Source organism: Rousettus aegyptiacus, unplaced genomic scaffold, assembly GCF_014176215.1.
Source record: "Rousettus aegyptiacus isolate mRouAeg1 unplaced genomic scaffold, mRouAeg1.p scaffold_m13_p_14, whole genome shotgun sequence".
In the NCBI taxonomy this organism is placed as follows: Eukaryota; Metazoa; Chordata; class Mammalia; order Chiroptera; family Pteropodidae; genus Rousettus; species Rousettus aegyptiacus.
This window is the reverse complement of record NW_023416289.1, coordinates 9365060-9389816: the sequence shown is the minus strand read 5'-3', so window position 1 is coordinate 9389816 and position 24757 is coordinate 9365060. Positions and strand designations below refer to the sequence as shown.

The 24757-nt window shown below is 48.0% G+C and overlaps 1 protein-coding gene across 4 annotated transcripts; it reads right to left on the bottom strand.

Moving 5' to 3' along the window:
• Nucleotides 1–989: 989 nt before the first annotated feature.
• LOC107520553 (C-type lectin domain family 18 member A) lies at nucleotides 990–24741 on the bottom strand. Of its 4 annotated transcripts, none has more exons than XR_001599344.2 (13): nucleotides 15146–15453; nucleotides 14505–14596; nucleotides 12278–12517; nucleotides 7547–7644; nucleotides 7008–7129; nucleotides 6742–6849; nucleotides 6006–6098; nucleotides 5522–5628; nucleotides 4757–4886; nucleotides 4378–4474; nucleotides 3340–3431; nucleotides 2710–2862; nucleotides 990–2585 (listed from the first exon to the last, which is right to left on the bottom strand). XR_001599344.2 is itself a non-coding variant. In XM_016164515.2 (13 exons), exons 2-13 carry the CDS (start codon nucleotides 15270–15272, stop codon nucleotides 2825–2827), a joined length of 1344 nt encoding a protein of 447 aa, XP_016020001.2. In that variant the 5' UTR covers nucleotides 15273–15369; nucleotides 24647–24741; the 3' UTR covers nucleotides 990–2824. The 4 variants fall into 4 exon arrangements, 3 of the variants coding, with proteins under 3 accessions (XP_016020001.2, XP_016020000.2, XP_036087255.1); XM_016164515.2 differs by adding an exon at nucleotides 24647–24741 and having other exon boundaries at nucleotides 990–2862; nucleotides 15146–15369; XM_016164514.2 differs by adding an exon at nucleotides 15513–15721 and having other exon boundaries at nucleotides 990–2862; nucleotides 15146–15369.
• Nucleotides 24742–24757: the final 16 nt, after the last annotated feature.

Sequence of the window (24757 nt, the reverse complement as noted above, 5' to 3'; positions counted from 1 at the left end):
GCTAAGGCACTCACCTGAAGACACACAGTAATTGGCGGAGCCTGGGCTGAATTCACGTGGTCTCACTTTAGATTCAAACTCTTCGCTTCTGCCACCTGTTCTCTGTTAAGGGTGGAAAATTTTCAAATGGCCAACGTCTGCTTCCATTGTTTAATGTTAAACAGGGTGTAGTTCCAGGAGTTATTCTGTGCAAAGATATGCTAATGTTAAGGGTGTAGTTATCCTGTGTAAAGATGTGTTAACGGCCAGCCTCTGTTTCTGTAAACCTGCTTGCTTGCTAGAGGGGGTTTTGGGGCTTTTTAAGCTATTCCTTCTAGAGGCTCGGGCTGATTCTCTAGTGGGGAGTCAGTCGCACATGCAGGCTAATAAAGGTTCATAATTAATCTCAATTGGCTCCATGGGTCTTAAATTTGATCGCACCACAACACTCGAACCTGAGCCTGCATTCGAAGTAGCTTGAGGTCTTGTTAAAGGCAAGATGGCATGCCTCATCTTCAAACCTAGGTTTGGGGCAGCTGAGAATTTGCATTTCCAGCACGTTCACAGGCGATGCCAGTGCTTCTGGTCCGCGGACCGACATGGAGAACCATCTCAGAATGCTGCCTTACCTCCGGGCTGCAATGGACGTTTCAGGTAGGACCTGCTCGCCGCCACCTCCACCCGCAAACCCTGAGATGGCCCCAAAGGCACGTCTTTTGCCGTGGCACTGAGAAGTACATTGGTGAGGAACCGTGCGGTAGCACAAGGAATGCTGACGGGAGACGCGGCAGCCGGTGGCCGGGGTGTCAGAGGCTAAGCCTTAGGTGCCACAGCAGAGGTGGGCTTGTCACAAAGGTGGCTCCAGTGTCACTGCAGTTCCCACGCCTGGCGGCAGTGACACAGAAGTCCACCCAGACTGGCCTTGCGGCAGAATTTGAGCCACTATTTCTGGCTACGTAGGCCCCCAGCCCGGCCCTCCAACTCCCCCCAGGATCCTATGATCAACCGTCTCGCTGTTTTTTTTTTTTGTTTTAATTGAGGTAAAATTTTCATAACATGAAATCAATCAGTGTGGCGGCATTTCGTACCTTTACAATATTGTGATTTACCTAAGTTCTACCTTTATCTAAGCTCGACGACACATTTATCGTTCCAAAATGAAACCTGTGCCCATTAAGCAGTTACTCCTCATTCTCCTGCCGCCCCTGAGTACTGCGAATCTGTTTTGTTTCTGCAGATTTTACCTATTCTGAATATTTTATATAAATGGAATCATATAATATGTGACCTCTTGTGACTAGCTTCTTTCACCTAAAATAACATGTTCAAGGTTCATCCACATCGTGTGTATCAGTATTCCATTCCTTTTATTGGCTGGATAATTTTTTATTGTGCGTACACACCACAATTTGTTTGCATGTTCATCCACTGGTGGACATCTGGGTTGTTTTTATCTTTTGGCTGTTGTGAATAATGCTGCTATGAGCTTTGTGAGTAAGGGTTTGTTTGAGTACCTGTTTTTAATTCTCTTGGTTAGATACCTAGGAGTTGAATTGCTGGGTCGTGTTGTAGTTGCGTTTAACGTTTTGAGGAATTGCCAAACTGTTTTTTCACAGTGGCTTCACCATTTTACATTCCCACCAGCGGTGTATGAGGGTGCCGGTTGGGCCACATCCTCATCGACCCTCGTTATTGTCCGTTTCATTGACAACAGCCATTCTAATGGGTGTGATGTGGTCTCTCATTGTGGTTTCGATTTGGGTTTCCTAATGATGAGTGATGCGTAATGTTTTTTCATGTGCTTATTGGCCACTTGTATTACTTGTTTGGAGAACTGTCTATTCAAGTCTCGTGCCTATTTTTAAATTATTGTCCTTTTGATAAATTCCAATTCTGCCACAATTAGCCAGAGCTGTTTCTGTTTCTATTGGTTTCAACTAAGAATTCTGACTGATGATATCTTCTCCCTAGTCCATGATCTCAGGCCACACTTTTACCTCCAAACAGCAAAGCGACAGGACGTGTGGGCATACACCGACGTGCATGTGGGACGAGGTGCATTCTGGGCACTATGATGGCACCCCCCCCCCGTCGTTCACCTGCCTGGGTCCACCCTCTCAGTGTAGGAAAGGAGGGAGATGGGGCCGTAACAGACCCCAGCTTAGATAATCACAGAGAAAGAAGAAACACGTGGTGCCCTCATAATAAATAAAGACGGTGTGAATGGAAACACGAAGCCACCAGAGGCAAGCATGAGAGGAGCGGGAGCACTAAATTAGGGGCACAAATGAGGCTTCTACATCTATGCATTATTCAGGGACTAGAGATCTGAAAATGTCGAGAGGATGTCCTGGGTCACATGAGTGAGCAGGGAAGAGACCGGGGTGGGCAGAAGGCAATGGCCGTGGAGCCTCAGGCACTCTTTGGTCTTTCGGAGTCATCCTGGCTCATCTGAATTTTCCTTCACAGCAAGCATTCACAAGTTCGGCTGGTTCGTAACTTGGTTTAATCTTTTGTGGGGTGCTTCCTGGGCAGCAAGGAACCTCCATCTGCCCCAGAGGAGAGTGGTCTCTTCTGACTGTGGACCCTGGCTCCTGTTTCAGCACCTAATTAAGGCCCATCTTCCCAGTCAAGAGCAGGCTGAGGGGCCCCAGGCTCCCCTCCCCCTATGCTAGGCTCCCTATTGGCCTCACTCGAACTCCATACCCCACTCCCTGCAAGGTCTGAGACCTTTATGGATGTTGGGCTTGCGGTCCTGGTCTGGCCCTAGCTCCAGACAGGCAGGCAGACAAGCAGGCAGGGCTGGTGTCCCCGAGTACTGGCAGGGGAGAGGCATGGCTCAGCCTCAGGGCTCTGGGTCCCACCGGGAAATGTGTTCCTGAGCTGGGAAGGAAGCAGAGCAGAGCGAAGGTTGACGGCAGCCCAGGCAGTCCTGGGATAGGGATCCTGTTGCACTTGGTCCCGAAGTGCCCATGGCCACGGGCCCACGTGGAGCCCCGGACCTTTCTAGCAGGTGCTGCCGGGAGTTGGTTCTGGGCCAGAGTTCTCTGAGGTCTAGGGAATCAGGTAACACTGAGCTCCCCAAATAGCAGCATTAGTGACAGGAGGAAAGGGACCTTGGAGAAGCCCCGGGCCAAGCTGTACTTCCAGTCCTGCCCCTGCATGGACACTCTGTGTGGAGCTAGGCCCGTCTCCCCCCCGCTGGGCTCCTCAGGGGTCTCCTCGAGCACTACGTTTTCCATGGCTCTGTGTGCTCACACGCTTTTTTGCCTGTGATCTGGATATCGTAGCAGCTTGGTTTGGGCCAGCAACTCCCCAGGGGACAGGAACCACAGGAGGGAGCCGTGGGAGGGCCCTCACCAAACTGGCAGATGTATCGGTTTCGGGTTCTGCAGCGCTGGTCATTCCAGTTGAAGGCGGCTGAAGCCTGCAGCTCCACGCAGTTGCCAAACCTGCTGGGCCAAGATGTTGGGTGCTCGCAGTGGAGGAATGAAATTAGGAGTCTGGGTGAGGCTTAACTCTTCCATCCCAGCAGGCCACCTGCATCTAAGAGACCTCAGTGCCCCCATCCCACATCTGGGGCTTCTGGGAGACAGACCCAACCCCGAGCTCCCAACCCTGCTCCTCAGGCCCTTGTGGCTGCTCTCAGGAAAACTGGGAGGTCTTAGCACATCCCCTACTTGAGGGAGCAACTCCACCTATCCACTCTTAGCACTGGGCCACACCGGCCAGTGGAGGGCCGCGGAGGGGACCTGGAACAGTCAGGCTCGTGTCCCAGAAGGGAGGGGTGCCTGGGAGCTCAACTGGGCCGACTTCCACGAGGTGATGGGCCAGGGGCACAGGCCTGGCTACCATTAAGAAGGTCAAGGGACGGCTAAGTGAGATATTTGGAGCCCTTGGTGGCCACACAATCTGGCCACCTCTACCCCTGCCACCCCTGCCCTGGGTATTTCTGGGCTTTGAAGCCCAGGGCAAGGCTGTATAATCAGAAGGCCGTCCATCCAGGCTGGCTGGCAGGTGGATGTTGTATGAACAGATGCAGGTGGGTGAATAGCTAAGAAGTTGGGGATCAGTGTGTTGACATGGGCAGAGGGGTGTGGCAGGGGGAAGGGGAGGATGGATAATAGATGGAGGGGACTGTGGGGTCAGGTGGCTAGATGAAGCCTTCTTGGGTTCCCTCTTTTACGGAGGCCTTGGGTGTGCCTCACCTCAGCGCCATACCCACACCGAGCTGTGCCCTGACTTCCTGGGCACCTGGGTATCTGGTGAAACTCGGACCACTCAGAGATCTTGGCCAGGCAGCAGTCTGGGTGGAGGTTCTTCAGTGGCATCTGAAGGCTCAGTGGGCAGGCCCGGGGAGAAGGTTGCCCCAGGGGAGGGAGGGCACCCCAGACTCACCCCTGGTTATCAGGCTGCCCAAAGGCAAAACTGGTAAAGGACTGGTGCTCCCCGGTGATCCAGCGGAAGGAGTTCTTAGCCGTCTTGTAGGTGAGCCCTGGGCCATGGCAGCCAAGGTTGGCCCCATCACCCAAGATAGGGGGACCCGAGCCCTGAGCCTGCTCTTCCCAGCGTAAACTCCTTCCCAGCTCTTCTGGTCTCCCTGCTGGTTCTCCCTCCCTTCAGCTCTTTCCCCAGAGAAGGGGGCTGCCAGACTGACTGCTGGCCCCATTCTGGGCTGCAAGCCCTTGCCACACCCTTTCTATCTGCAGGTAGATGCTCTGGGTTACCAGAGCCCCGATGCCTGGAGCATTGTGGGACATGCCAGCCCCAAACTCACCTATCCAGAAGTTTCTGGTCTCAAAGTCACTGTCAGTCACCTCATTGGTGGTCTCCAGGCGGCCCAGGTAGAAGGCGAGGATGTCCTGTACTTTCTGGCTCTCGATCTGGGCTAGGATTCCGCCTTTTTCCTGCAACCCTCACTCTGGGTCATGCTAGCAAAGACCCAGAGCTCAGGCCAGCCCTTCCTGCCACCCCACCGTGGCCATGGATGGCCGTGCCGTCGTCACCCCTACACACACACACGCACACACACACACGCACTCACACACACACTCACACATAGCCTCCTGTCTCCTAGAGCAGATATTCCCCTTCCTGTCCCCTGCCTGCATCGCTCTCTGCACAGGGGCCCAGATTGGCAGGGTGCCACCCTTGGAAGGGTTTCACCTGCTCAGTGTCTTAAATACATTTGAACTGGTTGCCAACATTAATAAATCTAGAAATGTCAACGAGAATCTGGATTTCTGGTTCTCCTGAAAAATCCTGAGTTCTGGCCTCCTCGAACTTGTGTTTCCTCCCGCAGCCAGAAGCTGGAGCTGAGTCCAGGGGACTCCTCGGATGCGGGTTGGGAGGGGCCTTGGCCCCGGTCCCTCAGCTCATTGGCTTCTATGGGCCTCTGAGTGGGCTCCTGCTCTATACTAATGTCGAGAAGCAGGGCAGGAGGTGTCGAAGGAACCATCTCTTAACCCAGGGTCCCTCCTCCATTAAGACCCTCGCTCGGGAATTAGGGGGGTTTCCTGGGAAGGCAGGGGTCAACTGTCACCTGGCATTTCATCTTGGCTCCATAGTAGGTGTCTGCCTCTGAAGACACCGTGAAGCAGTCTCCATCAATCCTCAGGTCACAGGTGTGGAAGGGAAAGTGCACTTTGGCTAGGGAGAAGGGAGCCTAGGTTTATGTGTAGGGACCTCAGAATCATGACCCCTCCTGCCCTGTCAGGGAGCTGGGCTCAAGGTACCACCTGTTCCACGCTGGAGAGCAGGCGGGGTCAGTGATGTGCTGGCGGATGTGTAGCAACCAGCCTCTCTCTCAAAAAACATCTATGATTCGCATGCTTTGCCAGTTTCTGTGGTGTGAATCCCTCCACCACGGCCCATGTCAAGCTACCAATGTGACGTCACTGAATAGGGGATTGGGAAGAGTGTAACTGTGGGCAGATGTGAGCCGCACGGCTGAGCCGGATCCAGCACTCCGTCGAGGGGGTCCCGGGAGGGGCTTGACTCATCAGGGGCCTTGGGTCAGGACTCACTGGCACACCGGGCTCCCCCGTAGCCAACGTCGCAGACACAGGAGCATGCCTCTTCCCGAAACCGGCCGTGCACACACTGGTCACTGCACCGCACTGCCGGGAGGGGGCAGGGGGGCGCTGTGCTCAGCCTCTGCCCCTCGTTCTGCCCCTCACAGGCTGTGGCCGTGCCGGGACCGGCCAACCACAGAGAGATCACCACCCCGCTCAGGGACAGAGCCCACGGAGCCCCCAACCTCTGCCACACTGGGTGTCTTTGGTCCTATCTCATTGTAGAGAGAAGCGAATTGGGATTTGGGAGTTGACCTGTCCACGGTCACAGTGCTGGGGCAGGAGGACAGTGGGAAAAGAATCCACTTCCGGAGCCCAATTCTATCTTCCTCCTACCACCCCAGAGCCTACAGGGCCATGTCTGGGTCCACTTTGAATCAATCCACTGCATAGCTCAAGCTCTGGCAGGCAGTTGGCGCACAGTGAGTACTTATCGAGTGATTATATGCAGTGTGCGAATCAGCAAGCACACGGTCGGCACTCCCTAACACCCTTGAGACTCCCTCGAAACCCACTCAGTGAGTTCAGTGCAGCTCCCGGACACACTGCGCAAGCGTGAATATGCGTCTGTGACTGCCCCTGTCCCCCTCCTCATCCCATGGAGGCCGTCCGCACGCGTGCTGGACCGAGGCTCCCCTCGCTGGGTTCCCTGGGGCTGTGGTGATCTGGAACTCCAGGTGCCTCTCACCTTGGCAGTATCTGCCCGTGTAGCCAGGGGGACAGTGGCAGTGGCAGGTGCTGATGTTGAGATGTCCGTGGTTCCGGCAGCTCATACGACATGGGTTCCTGGGGACCTCTGGTCAGATAAGGAGGGAACTCTGAGAGAGGGCCCTCCTCCAGGCGGGTGCCGTCCTGGGACAGCCCTTTAGAATGCTGCCACCCACCTCTAGATCACCAGATCAAGCTCTCATATACCCGCTGCCCCAGCAGGAGGCAGGCAGGGTGGTCACTTACCGCAGAGGCCCCCTGCATGGTCCCAGGCTTTGAAGCAGCCTGAGACGCTGGCCGTGCAGAGTGAGCACCAGGCGCCCTTCTTGTAGGGGGCGATTGTCTTCCCATTGACCTTCCAGTTGCCTCTGTGAGAGCAAGCACCAGAGAGCTGGAATGGCCTGGCCTTGGGCAAGACAGGGGCAGGTTTTGCTGTCTGCCCTACCAGCCCCTTCAGCTCCTTCTGGCCCAGTCAGGGAGTCAGGGAGCTAGATGAGACTGAGAGGTTTCCTAGGAAAGAAAAGGCCTTCTAACCAGTACTAAGCAAACTCCCTGAAAGCTGGTGTGCTTCCAGGAAGGAGCATCTGGGGAGGTGCCGCATTCTGCATGGCCAGAATTGTGGGTGCTGCCCATCTCTGCACCCTTTCTCTTTCCCCCTTCTTTCCTCTCCCACCAAGGGTGCAGACCAAGAGGTAAAGGTCTTTCAGGTGTGGGGGTGGGCGCCTCACCCTAGGTGAAAATATCCCAGCCCCAAGCCATACAGCCCAGCAGTAGTGGGGACTTACCCAGGAGAGTAGGCACAGACGAAGGCTTCCATCTCAGCCTGGCCCCCAGAGCAGGGGTGTCGCCCACAGCCCAGCTGGCTTGAAGTGGCCCACACGAGCTGTGGGAGACACAATGGCTCAGAAGTCCTATTGGGCCACCTCCACTCCTAGTCTGGGGGCCAGCAGCACTGGTGCTGCTTGTCTGGCAGGGAAGGACACAGCTTTGGCTCAAACCAGGCAGACAGACAGACACCTCCCTGAGGGCCTCAGGAGCAGCAGCTGTGCTGTGGAGGGCTTTAAGGACGAGTGAGAATAGTCTAGAAAGGTCTTCTGGGTCGGGGGGAATGGAGGAGCAAGGGTCAGCAGATACAGGAAGGGAGGGGAGAGGGTAGGTAGATGGGTGGTGGAGAGCAGCAAAAGAAAGACTTGGACATGAAAGGCCTTGTGACGGATTGCAAAAATGACTTCTCGTCATAGTCCCCTTATTAAATGTGGCTTTGCAGCTCTTTCCTTCAATAGGAGGACTCTTTCCCACACCCTGAACCTGGTTGGCTTTGTGGCTTGCATTGGCTGACAGACTGCAGCAGAAGTGCTCCTGAGAGGGTTCTGAACCTAGGCCTCAGGGAACCCTGACATTTCTACTCTCATAACACCGTGCTCACGCCACCACATGAGCAAGCCTGCTAGAGGCTGAAAGACCTCCTAGGGCAGAGAGGAGCCAGTTGAGGCCACTCTAGACAGTCAACTTCCAGACAACCCCGAGGCTGATTGCAGTCACATGAGGGGGCCCAGCCAAGACCTGAAGGACCTCTCAGCTGATTCCAACTCAAATCGATGAACTGCAGCATCTTAAGATGTAGTACATTGTGCAGCAAAAGCTAATGGATACAGTTCTTTAATAGTACTCAAATTTTAGATTTAAAGTTTAAGAATCAATGGCAACTTGGAAATAGCTCAAATGGTCAAAACATAAGAAGAGCTGAGCAAACCACTAAAAATGACAAGTATGAGGCAGAGAGAGATGAACATGTGGTCACAAACACATGTTCAACAATTAAAGAATATACATTCTTTTTAGGAATGCATGGGAAGCTTGCAAACATTGACCCCTCACTAAACTACAAAGCAAGGTTCTTCAAATACCAAAGAACCAATATTCTACAGGATATATTCTATGAATTCAATGCAATAAAATCTAGAGTAAGTTATTTAGCAATAAATAAAGAAGAAAGCATGCTTTGGAAATTTAAATATACACTTCAGATTCAAAGACAACATCATGATGGAAAATAGAGAACACTTAGACTTAAATGACAATGAAGACACTAAATATCAAAACTTATGGGATGCAGCTAACAAAGTTTAGAGGGAAATCTTTAGCTTTAAAAGCATATAGCAGAAATAAAAAAAAAAAGACTTAAGAATTAATGAGCCGAGGACCCATATCATGAAATAAAAATAATAATAGAGTAAAACAAAATAGAATAAAATAATAAAAATAAGAGCAGAAATTCATAAGAAGAAAAAAGAATGAAAAGAAACAAAAAGTTGATTTGTTAAAATAGAGAAACCTCTGGGAAAATTGGTAAAGAATAAAAGAGAGAAGGCACAAATGAAGTTGGGAATTTTAAAAAGACATTAGCTACAGACACAGTAAATATTTTTTAAAATCTGTTTAATTCTAGTTTTAAATCTGTGAAATAATGAACAATTATGAAGTTTGACTGTCACCACCTACCTGCCATTTTATTGTACAGATTCTTATATCATAGGAGCTTATATCACATTTGTAATTGAATTAATGAAAAGCGAGCCAACTCATTATTTTCTATTACCAATTCATTTTTCAGAATTTGAAAAGCTAAGAGTTCTAAAAGTCGAGATAATGAATGGGCTATTCTATTTATACCTAACTCAAAAAATAAACTTTGCAACAAAATTTTTTAAAAAGAATAATTGTCAATAAATTAGAAAACATAAAATGGATAATTTCCCAGAAAATAGAACTTGGCAAAACTCTCTTAAGAAGAAACAGAAAATCTGAAATTTCTAGAAGTTGAATCAGTCGTTAAAAATCCACTGATACACACACACATAAAACAACCAACCAAAACATAGAACAAAACCCAAATAGTTTTCTCGGAGGGTTATAGCATATGTTATAGAAACTCTTTCAGAAAATAGCAAATGAGGCAAAGTTTCCAACTAATTTTATGAGGTCAGGATAGCATTGCTACAACCCAGAAAAGGGCAGTATGAGAAAGGGAAATCAGAGGACACTTTCACTATCAAATAATATTTCAGCAAAACAAATCCAGCAAGGAATTAAAAGCAAAACAACACACATGTACACACACCATCACATTATTTCACATCATGTGACATGCCAAGTTGTTAAGTACTCAAAGTACTTAACAACCAGTGGGTATGGGCACTTGCCAATCAGAAGAGATGTTGGGCTGGAGCAGATCCTGGAGACCCACGACTGTGCAAGGCATCCTCTTTTTGGTTCTAGTCATAGGGGTCCTAGGGAAGAGACTAGGCCAGGTGCATTCTGGGAACTTGGAGCGGTGGCTGTTTACTAAAGTGTTTTAGCATTTGGCTAACTGTTATAACATATGGTGCAGAGAAAAATTATAGCCCTGGAAGTAGGAAGGCAAGGAAGAGTTAACATTAAAAAAAATGATAAATATATTTGTTGGTATTGTGATTATATTTTTTAAAAGGAACCACCTTTTAGAGAGAAAATCTTATTTCTGGATAAAATTATATAATGTCTGAAATGTGCTTAAAAATTATGTAGGAGGAGACGGAAATAGGTAAGGATATAGGTGAAAACAGATGAGGCATGAAACCCTGAGTTGCTAATTGTTGAAGCTGGGCGATGGGTACATGGGGGTTCATTATATCATTCTGACCACTTCGTATATATGTTTGAAATTTTCTATAATGAAACTTAAAAAATTATGTGACTAGGGAGATCTAGTGTTATATATCATCTTTGTACACACAAAAAATTGTTCATGTATTTCATCATTTTAATGGTCAGAGAAAAACCATATGATTATTCTAATAGATGCAGAAAAAGCATTTGATAAAACACAAGACCTAATTCATGATTTTAAAAATCCCTAAACTTAGTTTGGAAAGAAAGATCTGTAACCCAGTAAAGGCTATTTATTAAATTTATATAAAGAATCAGGAACCAAGAATAGTCAAGATAATTTTAAACAATAATATTATGGGGGATTTTCCTGTCCAAACTTTTTATAATACCATAATTAAAACAAAATTTGTACAGGATAAACGAAAAGACAACTCAGCAACAGACCTACGTGGATATGTGAAGCTTGGCGTATGACTAAGGAGGCATTAGGAGTCAGCAGGGGAAAGAGTCAATAAAAGATGCCCATTTTGTGGAGAAAGATAAAATTAAATCCTATATCACATGATGCACCAAAAACCCCAGGTGGCTTAATGACTTCTGGATGAAAAAGGAAAACATTTAAACATTGGAAGAAAATGTAGGAAGAATTTCCTTCTGATGTCAGAGTAGAAAGGATCTCTTAAATATAATACAACAAATGGATGAACTATTAAGTGAAAAACAGAAAATGGATTACATTAATATTAAAATCTTCTATACACGAAAGGTGGCATAAATGAAGAAAGAATGCAAGCCATATGCTAGAAAAAGGTATCTGCAACCTAGATGACCAACAATACATATAAAAAACATAGAAAGGATGCTTACAAATAAGAAGAAACAGCACATTATGAAAATGGGCAAAAGATATGAACAGGCAATTAACAGAACAAGAAATATGCTCAATCTCACAAGTATTCAGGGACGTACAAATTAAAAACAATGCAGTGGCCTCGAGCTGGCCAGAATTGTGGAGCCTGACAGTACTGCGAAAGTGGGAACTGGTTCGCGGACGGGAGTACCGTTGGCTTATCACTTTGGCAATACCCCCAGCAAGGTTGTGGGTGCATGTCCTCTGTGACCTAGCAACTTCCTTTCTAAGTGTGTCCCAGTGAAACTCTGGGTACAGGGGTACAAGAGGATTAGAAATAAGATATGTGCATTGAGGCATGCCTTGTAATAGTAAAAAGGTTAGCATAACCTAGGTGCCTGTAAATTGCAGTCTATTCATAGTGAATCATCCATTGGTATATGGATCAATGGAAGTATATCTTACAAGTGTAGTCTGGAGTGATGAACACAGATACAAAAGGAGACAAATAGAGCACTTAGGCACGATGTAATGACGCACAACCCACCTGCACAAGTAGAAAGGGCATAAAAACATGTATAGAAAACGTATGAAAACATGCTTGGGATTTTGCCTGTGCTTTTTTAGTGCTGTCCCCTAGTACCTAAACAATGCCAGATATATAGAAAAAAAGGAAAGGAAACATGCTTGGGAGTGACCCACTTGAACTTCAGGAAGGTTATCTCTGGGGTGGGGGGGTTCAGAAGAATGGGAGGGAGTAATTCTATAGTTTAGTTGAGAGGTTGTTTCTTTAAAGAGATGAGAAATGAATATAGTTAACATGATCTAAATCTAAGTAGTGGGTGAGATGGAGTCCATTATTCGATTTATGCTTGTAATATTTCGTATTTAAATCTGAAAAAGGTAAAACTATACAAATTGGGGCAAAAGCAATCACCAACTTTAGAACAAACTATAGCCCTCCTGAGCCAACCCCAGTGGCATAGGGGCCTCAGAACTGGTACCCTGGCCTCACCTGAGTGTAGTGGGTACAGGTGGCGTTGTGGGCACACTCAGCTGCCGCATGGCTGTACTGCTGGCCCTCTGCAAACCACAGGTCCACCACGTGGATGAAGGATGCCGAGCCCTTGGGCAGCAGCTGCACATTCCAGCCCACTTGTGGAGTGGCCCGGTGGGTGGATGGCAGACTCGGGGCCGGGGCGCCACAGAGGGTCGCCCTGGCCTGAGCCTGTCGGGCTAGGTTCTCACTCCAGTCCTGGGAGCGGCACAAACAGACATGAGCAGGGGGCCCGCCTCTGCCTTCTCCAGCATATCCCCGGGTGCCCAGTCTTGCAGTGAAGAAAGCACTGGGCCAGCGGTCCTGCTTGTCTGCCTGACCACTCTAAGCAGGTTTCGCCCACTTTTCTAGGCCAGGAAGGTCAAATAGGACCTGCGTAGAGATCTCCAAGGTGTGTTAGACCCTCGACCCAGGGCCTGCCTCCCCCGGGACTGCCAGCCTCCATCCTTCTGACTCCAGTGTGGGCCCCCTTAGGCCTGACCTGAGGCGGAGTGCCAGCCCAGGCCATGGGATGGGTGGACCACTGCGGTAACTTCTCCTGCCTCGTAATGTGAGCCCTGGGCAGTGCCCACGACTTTCACGTTGGCTCCGTGTTTCCTGTTAGGTGCACCTGGACTCAGCCATTGTCATCTCGGCTGTTCCCATTTGGCTTTCCTTCTGCGATGCCAAAAGCCACAGCGGTCATTCCACTGTGTCCTATTCTCTCATCCCAGCCTTGGAGTGTGTAGGGCGCCAACAGGACCAGAGAGGTTGTGAGAGGTCTCCTGGGTCTCAGTGCTTTGTTCCCAGTGAGCAGAGTTCCCTGGAACAGGTCCAATCTGCCCTCCCCACCCGTGCACCAGCTGGCCTTGCCTCCCCCGCCCCACCCCACAGTACCCCCTCCTCTGAAATGAGAGACTTTCAGGGTAACGGTGCATTACCCCCCCCCCCCCACCTTGCCCTGGTCCAGCCCAGCCACCTCATTCTAGCTGTGTGACCTCCAGAAGTCCCCCGATCTCTGTGAGACTCAATGTGTTCCTCTGTGGAATGGGGACAATAAGGTACCTAGAGGCTAAGATTGTCGTGAGGATTAAACGGGCAGGAGTAAATGGACACAGGGAGGAGAGTGCTGCGGTCAGGGCCTGTTCCGCAGCGAGCCCTGGCCCGGGGGTCATAGTGATGCTGCTGCTGCTGAAGGCGGAGCCAAGAGCAGCCCCAGGGCCTCAACCTCCCCTCTCCTGGGTAAAAGCCCTGGTGGTCCATGGGGGTTCCCAGGGCCAAAGCCATAGCCGTGAGGGAGATTGAGTAGGGACTCCATTCGCGCCTTTTATGAAATGCTATTTTCTAAGGCTTTGGCAAAAGGGGCATGAAAAGTGTCGAAATGGCTGACCAGCTGATGGGGAGCAGCCCCACACCAGGTGCTAGGGTTGGAATTGTGGGGTGGAGGGAGTGGGAGCCAGGACTTGGACCTTAAGGAGGGGCAGAGCCTCTGCAGAGCAGCAAAAGGAGGAGGAGTGACCCTCTCTAGTCTTCCCGCCCTACCCCCACATCCTGGGAAACTGACCTGGGAGCTCTCAAGGTCACCACGGCTCAGCTAGCCTCAGGAGTTTGTGGGAGGCAGCCATGGGGAACCCTGCCCACCCTCACTCTCTGGCCTGTTAACATGGACTGCGGAAGCTGGGGTCCCACGCTACGCGGGCAGCTTGCCTGGGCCTGAGGATGACGCGTCCAATGGGGCAGCCCCTATGAGGGGTCACAGGAAGCCCTACACCCCCTACCCTGGCCCTCAGTGAATGAACAGGGAGTGCGAAGGGGTTCCTCCTAGTCCCCCAGACAAAACCATGAAGAAGCTCTGGGTCCTGGTCATGCATAAGCCTCCTCCCTTGAGCAGAATGCTTCTCCTTCCTGGTCCTCATTCCCTCTGTCCTGCTGAGACTCCTTTGTGAAGCTCCTTTTTCCCACCCAGCTCCTTCCATGCCTTCTGGTCTCCAGGGCAACGAGAAGGCCAAAGGGACTGCCCTTTGGGGAAGCAGGAAGCTGCAGAGGCCCCAGCAACCAGGCCTGGTACCGCCTTAGGCAAGGTGACTGGCTGTCCCTTCTGCCTTGCCCAGGTGGAAGGGTGCCTGGTGCTGGCGTGGCCTCCTGAGCCCTCTCCAGGGCTGCCCCTCCAGCTGCCCCCTCCTCGAGCCCGGGCTGGGGCACTCACCATTCTCTGCATGTTGGCTGCAGGGGGCTGCACCTGGCTGCGCAGCCGGTTGTGCCACGAGAGGAGCAGGAAACTCTCCTTCCTGCTCAGGGCTGGGGTGGAAGACAAGGTCGGGCCTGCCTGAGCAGTGGGACCCGGGCCTGTCCCCTGGGTGATGGGGTCAGGGGGACACCTTGGCAAGAGGAGAATGCGCCCCTTCCCTTAGGAAACCAGATCTAAGGTGGGACAGGAGGAGAGTGGGAGGACCCGAAGCAGAGAGATGGGGGCACTCAGGTGGAGAAGTGTGGGGAGTGAGAGAGACTGAGGTGTAAAGGAGCCCTTGGGCTGAGAGCTGGGGGTGGGCGTGACAGAGAGAACGGGGGCCAGCCCTGAGCTGGCAGAAGCCCCCTGTCCCTCCTAGGGCCCCAGCTTCAGGCTCCAGGCTGGTATTCCTCCTTGACCCCCAAGCCTGGGCCCATTCCCCTTCATTCTTCCTCTTCCCCACACCAGCCTCTCCCATCCATCTTGGCCCCTGGATTGTCCAAGGGTTGCTCTTTAAACCGCACCGGCATGCCCAGGGCTTGGGCCTCAAACTGGCTTCCAGAAGCTCCCGAGCACCCCTCTGCAGACCTCCACCGTGTGCCTCACACAGAGATCCTTACCTCCAGGCACTGGAGTTTGCTCCTCCTGCAGCTGGGGCTGCTGCACCTCTGCCCAGGCCATGCCAAGGAGAGCCAGGAGCACGGGCAGGTGGCCCCCCAGTCCAGAGGAGGACTCCAGCCGCAGCATAGGCCTGCTGGAAAATCCGGGAGCGGACTGGTTCAGTCGTTCAGCAGTTTTCCCAGGCTGGATGGAGCTATTCACAATCTCGAGGAGTCAGGCTGGGCTGGCAGACAAAAGAGGGAGGCTGGTGAGTAATCAGTGTGTCCAAACAGCCTCCCATCCAGGCTGGCATGAAAAGAGACAGACAGCTCTAATTCTGGCTGCCCCTCCCATAGCCCACCTCCCGACCAAGTGGTGTGCACTGACCCCGTGGCCCCTGCTAATCATTGCAGGATTATTAGAGCCCTTGGGGAGCCCTTGGAGACCCTGCTGATTGGTCCACAGACATTCCATGGTTGCGGATTAATGAATGGTGGTTGTGCCTTGGCCGGGACAGTGTCCTTCAGATCCGCGGTGGCTTCCACTCCCAGCCCCAGGCCTGGGCAAGAGGCTGGGGCTTCAGTCATGTGCCCTGCAGAGGGGTGGGCAGGAATTGGGTGAGACCCGAGGGGAGTGCTTTTCTTTCTTGGGAAGTTGGTCCCAACCCCCAGGCATGAATTAAACATGAGCAGGAGGTAACCGCACACCAGACAGGCACCACTGGTGGGTGGGGGCACTGGAGCCATGGACTCCTAGGGGAGTGGGCTGGGGCTGTGCCTGTGGGAGGACAGGGGTGACAGTCTGGGCAGTGTGGGGGATTGGGCTCCAGCCCTGGTGCCTCCCACCCCCACCCACGTGACTGTAGGCCAGGAGAGGGCAAGGCAAGCAGGAGGAGAGCACGTGACAGCTTGAGCTGACTTGAGTCCTGCTGGGAACAAGTTAGCCTCTAGATGAACAGTACAGACAGAAAGGCAGGGACTTGCCATGGTGCTCAGGGCCTGGCCACAGCCTACACAATCCCACTAGAATAAGTAGAAGCAAATCTGCCTCATGGCTCACATTTCTTAGAAATAAGTCTGTCCTGAAGACTATAGCTGAATACCCACATTCCCTTCAGGGCAGATCAAAGGTTATTCAGCCATGCCAAAGGACAGCCTCGCAAGCCTGCTACTTCCTCCTTCTGGAGCTTGTGTGACCCCTGACCCCGGGGCTGGCACCCTCTCAGAGCCAGAGGTCAACTCCCTGGACTCTGCTGAGATGCAAGTGGGTTTGGCTTTCCAGGAGAAACACTGATAAAACATGAATGTCATCATGGGCACTGGGGAGGGTCAGGGCCAGGCACAAGGACCTCTGAGCCAGCCTGGTGTTGTGAGTCCCCCCACAATACCCAGGGCCTCGGGAGTTTCTTCTTCCACAAATACATGCCCAGATAAGCTCAAACTTATCCCATTTGGATCCCAGCAATGCTTAATAAAAGCAGCTTTGTTCTATAGAGCTTACAAAGCAGGTTCACACATGTGAGTTCATTTAATTGTTGCAACGACCCTGTCCAGTAGCAGATGTGGTGCCCGTTTGTAGGTGAGGAAGCTGGGCTCAGTGTGTCTAAGGGTCAGCCAGTGAGTTCATGGTGTGCCCAAGATCACCCAGCGAGTACATGGTGCATGCTAGCTAATCCAGGATCTCTGTCTTCACATTCCCAGATCTGCTTTAATTCACTTCGTGGCCCTTTGAGTGCAATTTCTACAGCCCTGCTCTATGCTGGGTAACAAAAGACCCATTTCCTGCTCCTGGGCTTGGAAGATAAATGTGGCTAGTTCTATGTAGCACAATGCCAAGTACTTGGGACAGGTGGGAGGAAAATATATTCGGTGGTCTGGGGTGGAGTGACTTTTGAAGGAACCTGGGTCACTGCAAGAGAAGGTCAGAGTGAGCCCAGCTTCAGGAGCCAAAAGAGGAGCAGCTGAGTAGACAAAACACCGGACCAGACATCTGAGGGCCGAGGTTCTAACCCATGGTCTGTATGACCCCAGGATTCCACCCCTAGGCTTCAGGCTCCAGAGGTGTAAAGCAGGGTTGACCGCCTCTGCTGGACTCCCCAACCAGGGCATTGTACCTGATTTTACACGATACTTCCTCCTGAGTCCAGACTTTTTACAGAAGCCTGCTGAGTGGTCGGGGCTGCTTTTGAGAATGAATATCCCCTTTCTTGCAAGGCAAATTTCCCCAAGAAGCAACCTCTGTTCTGATTTCCATCAGCATATATTGGTTTTATTTGTTCTGAATTTCACATAAACAGACTCATAGAGTATGCACGCTTTTAGGTCTAGATTCCTTTGCTTCCCGTAATGTCTATGAGATTCATGTACGTTGCTGCCTATGTTGGCATGCTGTTTTTGTTGTTCTTGTTTGTTTTTCATTGCTGGAAGTATTTCATTACATTTTCGTTCTCCTATTGATGGACATTTGGGTTGTTTGAAACTTCTGTTTGTTATCAGTATAGTCGCTAAAACTATGGTCGTACAATTTAAAATTTTCTTTTAATAGACAAGAAAGAAAAGACAAAATTACCCAAATCAGGAAGGAAAGAGGGGACATCATCACAACTGATCCTGCAGATCAAAAGGTTGTAAGGGGATGTTAAGAACAACTTATGTCAATAACATAGACAATGAGAGTACAATGGACAGATTCCTCGAAAGACAAATTACCAAACCTGACTCAGGAAGAAACAGAAAATCTGAATAGGCCTATCACAATAAAAGGAATTGAATTACTGGTTAAAAATCTTCCCGCAAAGAAAAGCTTAGATGAAAAAGGCTTCGCTGGTGAATTCTATTCAATATTCAATAAAGGAATAATACCAATCATACGTAAGCTTTTTCAGAAAGCAGAAGAGGAGTAGCATTTCCCAACTCATTTTATAATGTCAGTATTATCCTGATGCCAAAGCCAGACAGAGATATCCCAAGAAAACTATGGATCAATATTCCTCATGAATATAGACAAAAAAAAATCATCAATGAACTATTACAAAACCTAATCTAGCAACATATAAAAAGGATTCAACACCATTACCATTTATTCCAGGAAAGCAGGATCGATTTAACATTTAAAAATCAATTAATGTAATGTACTACATTCAAAGAGTAAAGGACAAAACCCACATGATCATCTCAAAGATACAGAAAAAGCCTTTGATAAAACCCAATTCTATTCCATACGAAAATTCTCACAAACTAGGAATAGAAAGGAAATTTCTCATCCTGATCAAGGGCCCCTGTTATGGGCTGAATTGCATGCCCTCCAAATTTGTATGTTGAAGTACTAATCTCAGTATCTCAGAATGTGACTACATTTTGGAGACAGAGTCTTTTGAGAAATAATTAAAGTTAAAGAAGATAATCAGGTTGGGCTCTAACGCAATATGTCTGGTGCCCTTATAAGACAAGGAGAGTAGGGCACAAATATACACAGAGGGAAGTCCATGTGAAGACCTAGACCATTTATAAGCCTAGGATAGAGACCCTCAGAGGAAAACAACCCTGTTGACACCTTGATCTTTGCTATCTAGCCTCCAGAGCTGCGAGTAAATAAAATTCTGTTGTGTAAGCCACCCAGTCTGTGATAACCTTGTTATGGAAGCCACTGAAACCTAACATGGCCCCAGTTAAAACTCTGCAGCAAATATATCTAATGATGAAGGACTAAGATAAGAAACAAGGCAAAGAATGTCTACTCACACCACTTCCATTCAACATTGTTCTGTCAAATGTGCAATTAGTGCAATCAGGCAAGAAAAACAAATTAAAGGCATTCAGATTGGAAAAGAAGGAATAAGACTGTCTTTATTTGCAAATTAATCCTGTATGTAGAACATTCTAAGGAATGTTTTAAAAAACCTACTTAGAACAAAGGTCTCAGGATACAAAATAAGGATACAAAAAGCAATTGTATATCTATAAACTAACAATAAACAAAAACGAAATTGGCTAGACATTCCACATTCACGAATTGGAAGATTCGATATTGGTAAGATGGCAATTATTCCCAGATTCATCTATTAATCCAATGTAATTCCTATCAAAATCCCACAGCCTTAAAAAATAAAAGTGAGAAAGGGATCCTATAATGTATGTGGAAAGGAAAAAGAATTAGAATAACCAGAAAATAGTTTAAAAAAGAAAAATTGGAGAACTTCTACTACCTGATTGTAAAACTTGTTATGAAACTATAATAATCACAGCTATATGGTATGAAGAAGGAGTAGACATAGTTCAAGAGAACAGAGTAGATATCCAGAAATAAATGGTAAAACTTATAGTCAATTGATTTTTGACAGAGGCGCCAAGAGAATTTGATGAGGAAAAAATAATCTTTTCAGCAAATGGTGCTGGGGCAATCGGATATCCACAAGCAAAAGCATGCATTTATATAGTTACTTCACACCATACACAAAATACATTTCAAATGGATCGTAGACCTAAATGTAAGAGCTAGAATTATAAAAGCTCCAGGAAAAAAGCATAGGAGAAAATCTTTGTGACATTGGGTTAGGCAAAGATTTCTTAGATATGACGTCAAAAGCACAATTCATAAAATAAATGATAAATGAATTTTATAAAAATTAAAAACTTTTGACGTTCAAAAGACACCATTATGAAAATGAAAAGGCAAGCTACGCACTGAGAGAAAATATTTATAAATTAGCTGAAAAAGGATTTATATGAGTATACAGAGAACTCATACAACTAAGTAATGAGAAGGCAAACAACCAATTAAATGGGCAAAAGATTTTTAATATATAAAAATATATGAATGTAGAATAAGTACAAGAAAAGGATGCTAAACGTCATTAGTAAGGAAATGAAAATTAAAACTACAGTGAGATATCACTACATATTCCAGTAGAATGACTAGAGTCCAAACTGACAGTGCCAAGTTTTAGTGGGATGTGCTGAAATTGGAAGCTGCATGGGTTGCCGGTGATGATGTAAAATTGTACAACCACTTTGGAAAACAGGCTGGCAGTTTCTTAAGCTGTAAAACCCAGAAATTCCACTGCTAGTTATCAGCCCAAGAGAAATAGACACACATAGCAACGTGAAGACTTGTACAGAAATGATCAGCATCATTCAGAATAGCCCAAAGCCGGAAACAAACCCAATGTCCATCAAAAAGTTGAACTGATAAACTGTGGTATATCCATGTAAAAGAATATCATTCATCAGTAAAAAGGAACAAACCTTTTCTCCCAGCTATACTGAGATATAATTGACATAGAAACAAATTTGATTCATGCTACAACGTGGATGAGCTTAAAGTGCTTTTAGCTAAATGAATGAATTCAGACACAAAAGATGATGTATAATTTCATTTATAGGAAATTTCCAGAAAGGCAAATCTCAAGAGGCAGAAAGGTCACTGTTTGTCTGGGGCTGGCATGGGAGTAGAGACCACAAAATTTCATGAGAGAACTTTCTGGGGTGATAAAAGTGTTCTAAACCTGGATTGTGATGATGGTTGCCTGGCCCAGCTGGGAATAATTTTCATAAAGTCGAACAATATAAATAATAATATATATATATTTTTAAGTTAAAATATAGGTGCCCAGTGTGGGGAATGAGGGCATGTGTGATGTGAGAGCTAAGTCACCTTCCGAGTCAGAATATCTGAGCACTTGAACGCTGGCCTTCAGACCCAGGCCAGGCCAGCTCCAAAGTCATGCTCCTGACTGACAGCAACAAACCCTTTCATCTCAGACTCTGAGGGGCTTGAGTCAGATGGTGCCTCAGGCCCAAGTGTCTGAGGGTCCCCAACTTCACAGAGCCTCTCATAGGAAGGACAGTGAGAGGGAAAGGGTACATCCCTCTTTTCAAGGTTGCACCGAAGAAGCCTCTTCTCAGTGTTTCTGGTGCCACGGGGGCCACGCTGAGTTATCACCTCTCAGGGGGAGAGTTTATTATCCCCCTGGGTTCAAGGGGCCCCGTGAACCCAGGAAACCTCAATCAATATGCCACAGCGCCACCTACTGGTCAGCCAATGTGGCCAAAGTCTGTAAATGAATCGCATCTGATCACCTGAGGCCACTACAGCATTAGCCCCATTTCACAGATTGGAAAACAAAGCTTTTGCTCTCCACTTTCCCCCATTCATTCCATCGCCTATTAAATGCCAGACACAATGCTAGGTGTTGGGGTTTCAAAGAAGACAGGTTCTCCTCAGGGGGATTTATAGAACTGGTAGGGGAGAGAGACAAGGCATACACGAAAAGGGTACGGGGAGGACACCGAAGGGGGCCAACTGTCTTGGGGAAGAAAACGTTTCACCAAGGAGATGGTGGTGAGCTTAGGCTGAGATTTTGAAATTCTTGAGGGGTTTGCTAGGCTAACTGGAGGGGCTGTGGGGTGTCATTTGATTCTAAATTCAGATTTCCCGCCCCCCCCCACAAGCTCAGCATGACAAGTGCCAGGAAGGGCATCTTTTTTTTTTTTTAAAAAAATCTATTTAAATCAGTTTCAAGTATACAGTACATTGGTTAGACATCTATATAGTTCAGAAAACGATCCCTCTCCCCGCCCCCCGCCATTGCTCCCTCCCTCCCCTGGACCTCCGCTTAGCCATCATATTAATGTCAACTATGTTCCCTATGCCATGCTCTCCATCCCCATGACCACCTGTCAACTACTAATTTGTACAGGAAGGGCATCTCAGTGAGAAAAAGATGGGTATGGCAAAGATATCAATGCGACTGGAGATACAGCTGCATCAGAGGGCAGAATGAACCAGGATTCAGATCCCAGCACCAGGCACAATGTGGAGCATCATAAATCTGGAGCACCTCTGCCAGTCCCACCATGAAGACCACTATCTGCCATGATAGAGAGTGTGAACACTGTCTCCCCAACGAGGGATCATGTGAAGGTATTAAGCCAGTAAACTAACCTGATGTGTTTTAGAAAGATAAACATACAAGGTGAGGTTGTAGCAGATGAAATGAATTGAAAACAATATCCAGTCTATTACAGCCAGTGAGCTCCTTATATCGGTTGCTCTTTTCAGTCTCTCTTGTCTCCGGTCATTGGGTCACCTCAGCAGCAGATGCACTTCTGGCCACCTGTTCTATGGTAGACTGCAAAGATCATAGAATTCGACTCCACTTCCATATCTTCCCACTAGCTGTGTGATCTTGGTAAAGTCATGTTACATCTGAGGCTACATCATCTGTTGAAAACTTACCTCACAGATTGTTATAAAAATTAAATGGGATGCTGTGTAAGAGAAGCCCTTGCCCTGTGTAAAGACACTCTTTAAGAATGAGCTTCAGTTCTCCCTCATAGTTTTAAACAACTACCATTTCCACTCCAGACTCTAAATAGTTGGCACCCAGTGATTTCTAGATACAAGAGAAGTTCCTGGAAAATTCTTTAGAAGTACTGATCTGTCCTTCAGCCTTGGTGATTTCACTTCATTCAGAGGGTCTTGGATTAACTATCCCCGGATTGTAATGCACCACGACAGGTCTCTATCATATTACTTCTCACTTGATTGAGAAGGGCACTTGGCACAGGGCCTGGCACAGTAGCTAGTTGTAATATTACTCTGTCTCACATGGATTCTGTGAAACAGCTCGATGGCACATAGCACAGTGCTGAGTCCCTGGCAGGTGTTTTACTACATAAATACGCTGATTGGTGGATGGAAATTGGAGTGAGAGTACTGGCTGCTGCTTTCAGATAATGTTCTGAAATGTCCCCACAGGTCTGAGCAAGAATCCACACATGCCTGTTTCTCACATAAACATGGCTCACAGGTACATGGGTGATACATCAAGTGCCAGGTTCTTAATATGAAGTCAATTGTAAGGCAGAATGTCAGGTCCAGTGCCAACAATAATACCTTCAAATGGAAGAACAGAGGCTTTTTCTCTCTAGCCAGGCTACCCCTTCATGGAGGGTAACATAATGCCCTTATCTACTCTACTTCAGTTTCCAAATTGTTTTTCATTTGGTAGCACAGAAGTAAATACTTTTATGTACAATGTTTATCTTTTGTGATGGCAAACACATATGGGGTTACTACAGAAGAAGAATATTTCACAAGTAGAAATGGCAAGAGTAATTAAAATCTTTTTATTCGTTGCCAAACCAAGTAACATGAAAAGAAAATCTTAAGTGAAATCTGGTTCGATCGGAATACCATGCACAATGTTAATACTGTGTGCATGAAGGGCAGAAATGCTTGGTCACTCTGTGTGCCTGAAGCCATCAGGGTTCTTGACAAAAAGTCTCATTTACTTAAGTGCACTGAACATCTTCAGGACCACATGCTAACTCTACACAGGGAAGAAAGGGGATGAACAGGACTGCACATTTACAAATGCAAATAATGAGTTATAGTACTTTACAGTAATTTACAGTGGTGTTTTGATATATCCCAATAGTTGACCAGAGAGTCAAGTGTGAACTGTCCTGCTAGAAAATCCTTCATTGAAACGAGGTGTGGCAGCTTTGTACCCCACACACATCTGCTCTGGGGAAGTAGAGGCTGTGAGGGGTGATGGAAAGCCTCACACTGAAATGGAGTTACTTTCTTTTTCATCCTTCCTCTCTCTACCCACCATGTGACATTCTGGAGCGTAAGGCCTAAGAACTTCGCGTGGAGAAAAGTGTTCCGAGCTCCAGTTTTTTGGTGTGCAAAGGAATTCCTGGCATAGAGATTTTGAAATGATGCTAAAAATATCCTTCTCACCTCTTGTAATTTCTGTCCTTGAGAGACAGTAAAAGGAGAAGGCAGAAGGTTTGCAAAGGATAAAAATAGCTGCATCTAAATCTCATGAGAAAATACGGCCCATGAGAAAATATGGCCCATGAGAAATGTGTAATTCTTCAAGGCAAGCTCTGCTCTGAGAAGTCTAGAATCTCAAAAGGAAAAACTCTGACTTGTTATGCAAAAGAGAAGCCCAAAACACTAAAACTCTCAATCCTCTTGAAAAGTAGTGCATTGGTGGTTATGAGAGCATGCAAAGTACAAGTCAACGGTGACAATAAAAGCTTTAGGAATTAACATTTTAAAGTGGAGGCCAAAAATGGTGACAGGTGAGGAAGCAGGCAGAAATCTGCACAGGTTGTTCGCTACTTACAGCATGTAAAGAGAACGTAATCAACACATTAAATATCCCTTAATTTCATCCACCATTTCATGCAGGCAACCTAGGTGTTTCCCATCTGGGCATCAGGGAAGGTTGCCCCAAGAATATATCTCAGAATCATTACTCTATCCCCTCTTCTTTTTTGAGGAGTAGGTGAACCAAGCGTTAAGCCAATCATCTCTGCCAGAGCTTCGCCCAGGAAGACCCCAACGACCTCCAAGAAACAAAAAGACTGTCAGTCCAAGAAGTTTTTTAAGGCCCTGGTCTAGAGTGGCTTTGGGCTGCGGACCCACGTGGGGCCAGACCTGGAAATGTGCCTTTAGGGTAGAGAGAACCCCAGCGCTCCCCACACTCCAGCGGAACTGCCGCTAACCTTGGACGTCCGGGCTGCACTTGAAGAAATTAGGGTCGGAGGCCCGAGTGCTAGAGGCCTTGAGAGGCGAAGCCTCTAAATCACCTTCACCTTGGCGGAGGCAGAAGAGGG

What these genes read in the sequence shown, in the direction of transcription:
- LOC107520553 (XM_016164515.2), bottom strand. Translation starts at nt 15,272, where the DNA reads ATGCTGCGGCTGGAGTCCTCCTCTGGACTGGGGGGCCACCTGCCCGTG. An exon ending in CACGGGCAGATACTGCCAAG is followed by an intron (nt 6,099 to 6,741) that starts GTGAGAGGCACC and finishes CCCTCCCGGCAG; the next exon opens with TGCGGTGCAGTGACCAGTGT. An exon ending in CCGATACATCTGCCAGTTTG is followed by an intron (nt 2,863 to 3,339) that starts GTGAGGGCCCTC and finishes CTTCCTTCCCAG; the next exon opens with CTCAGGAACACATTTCCCGG.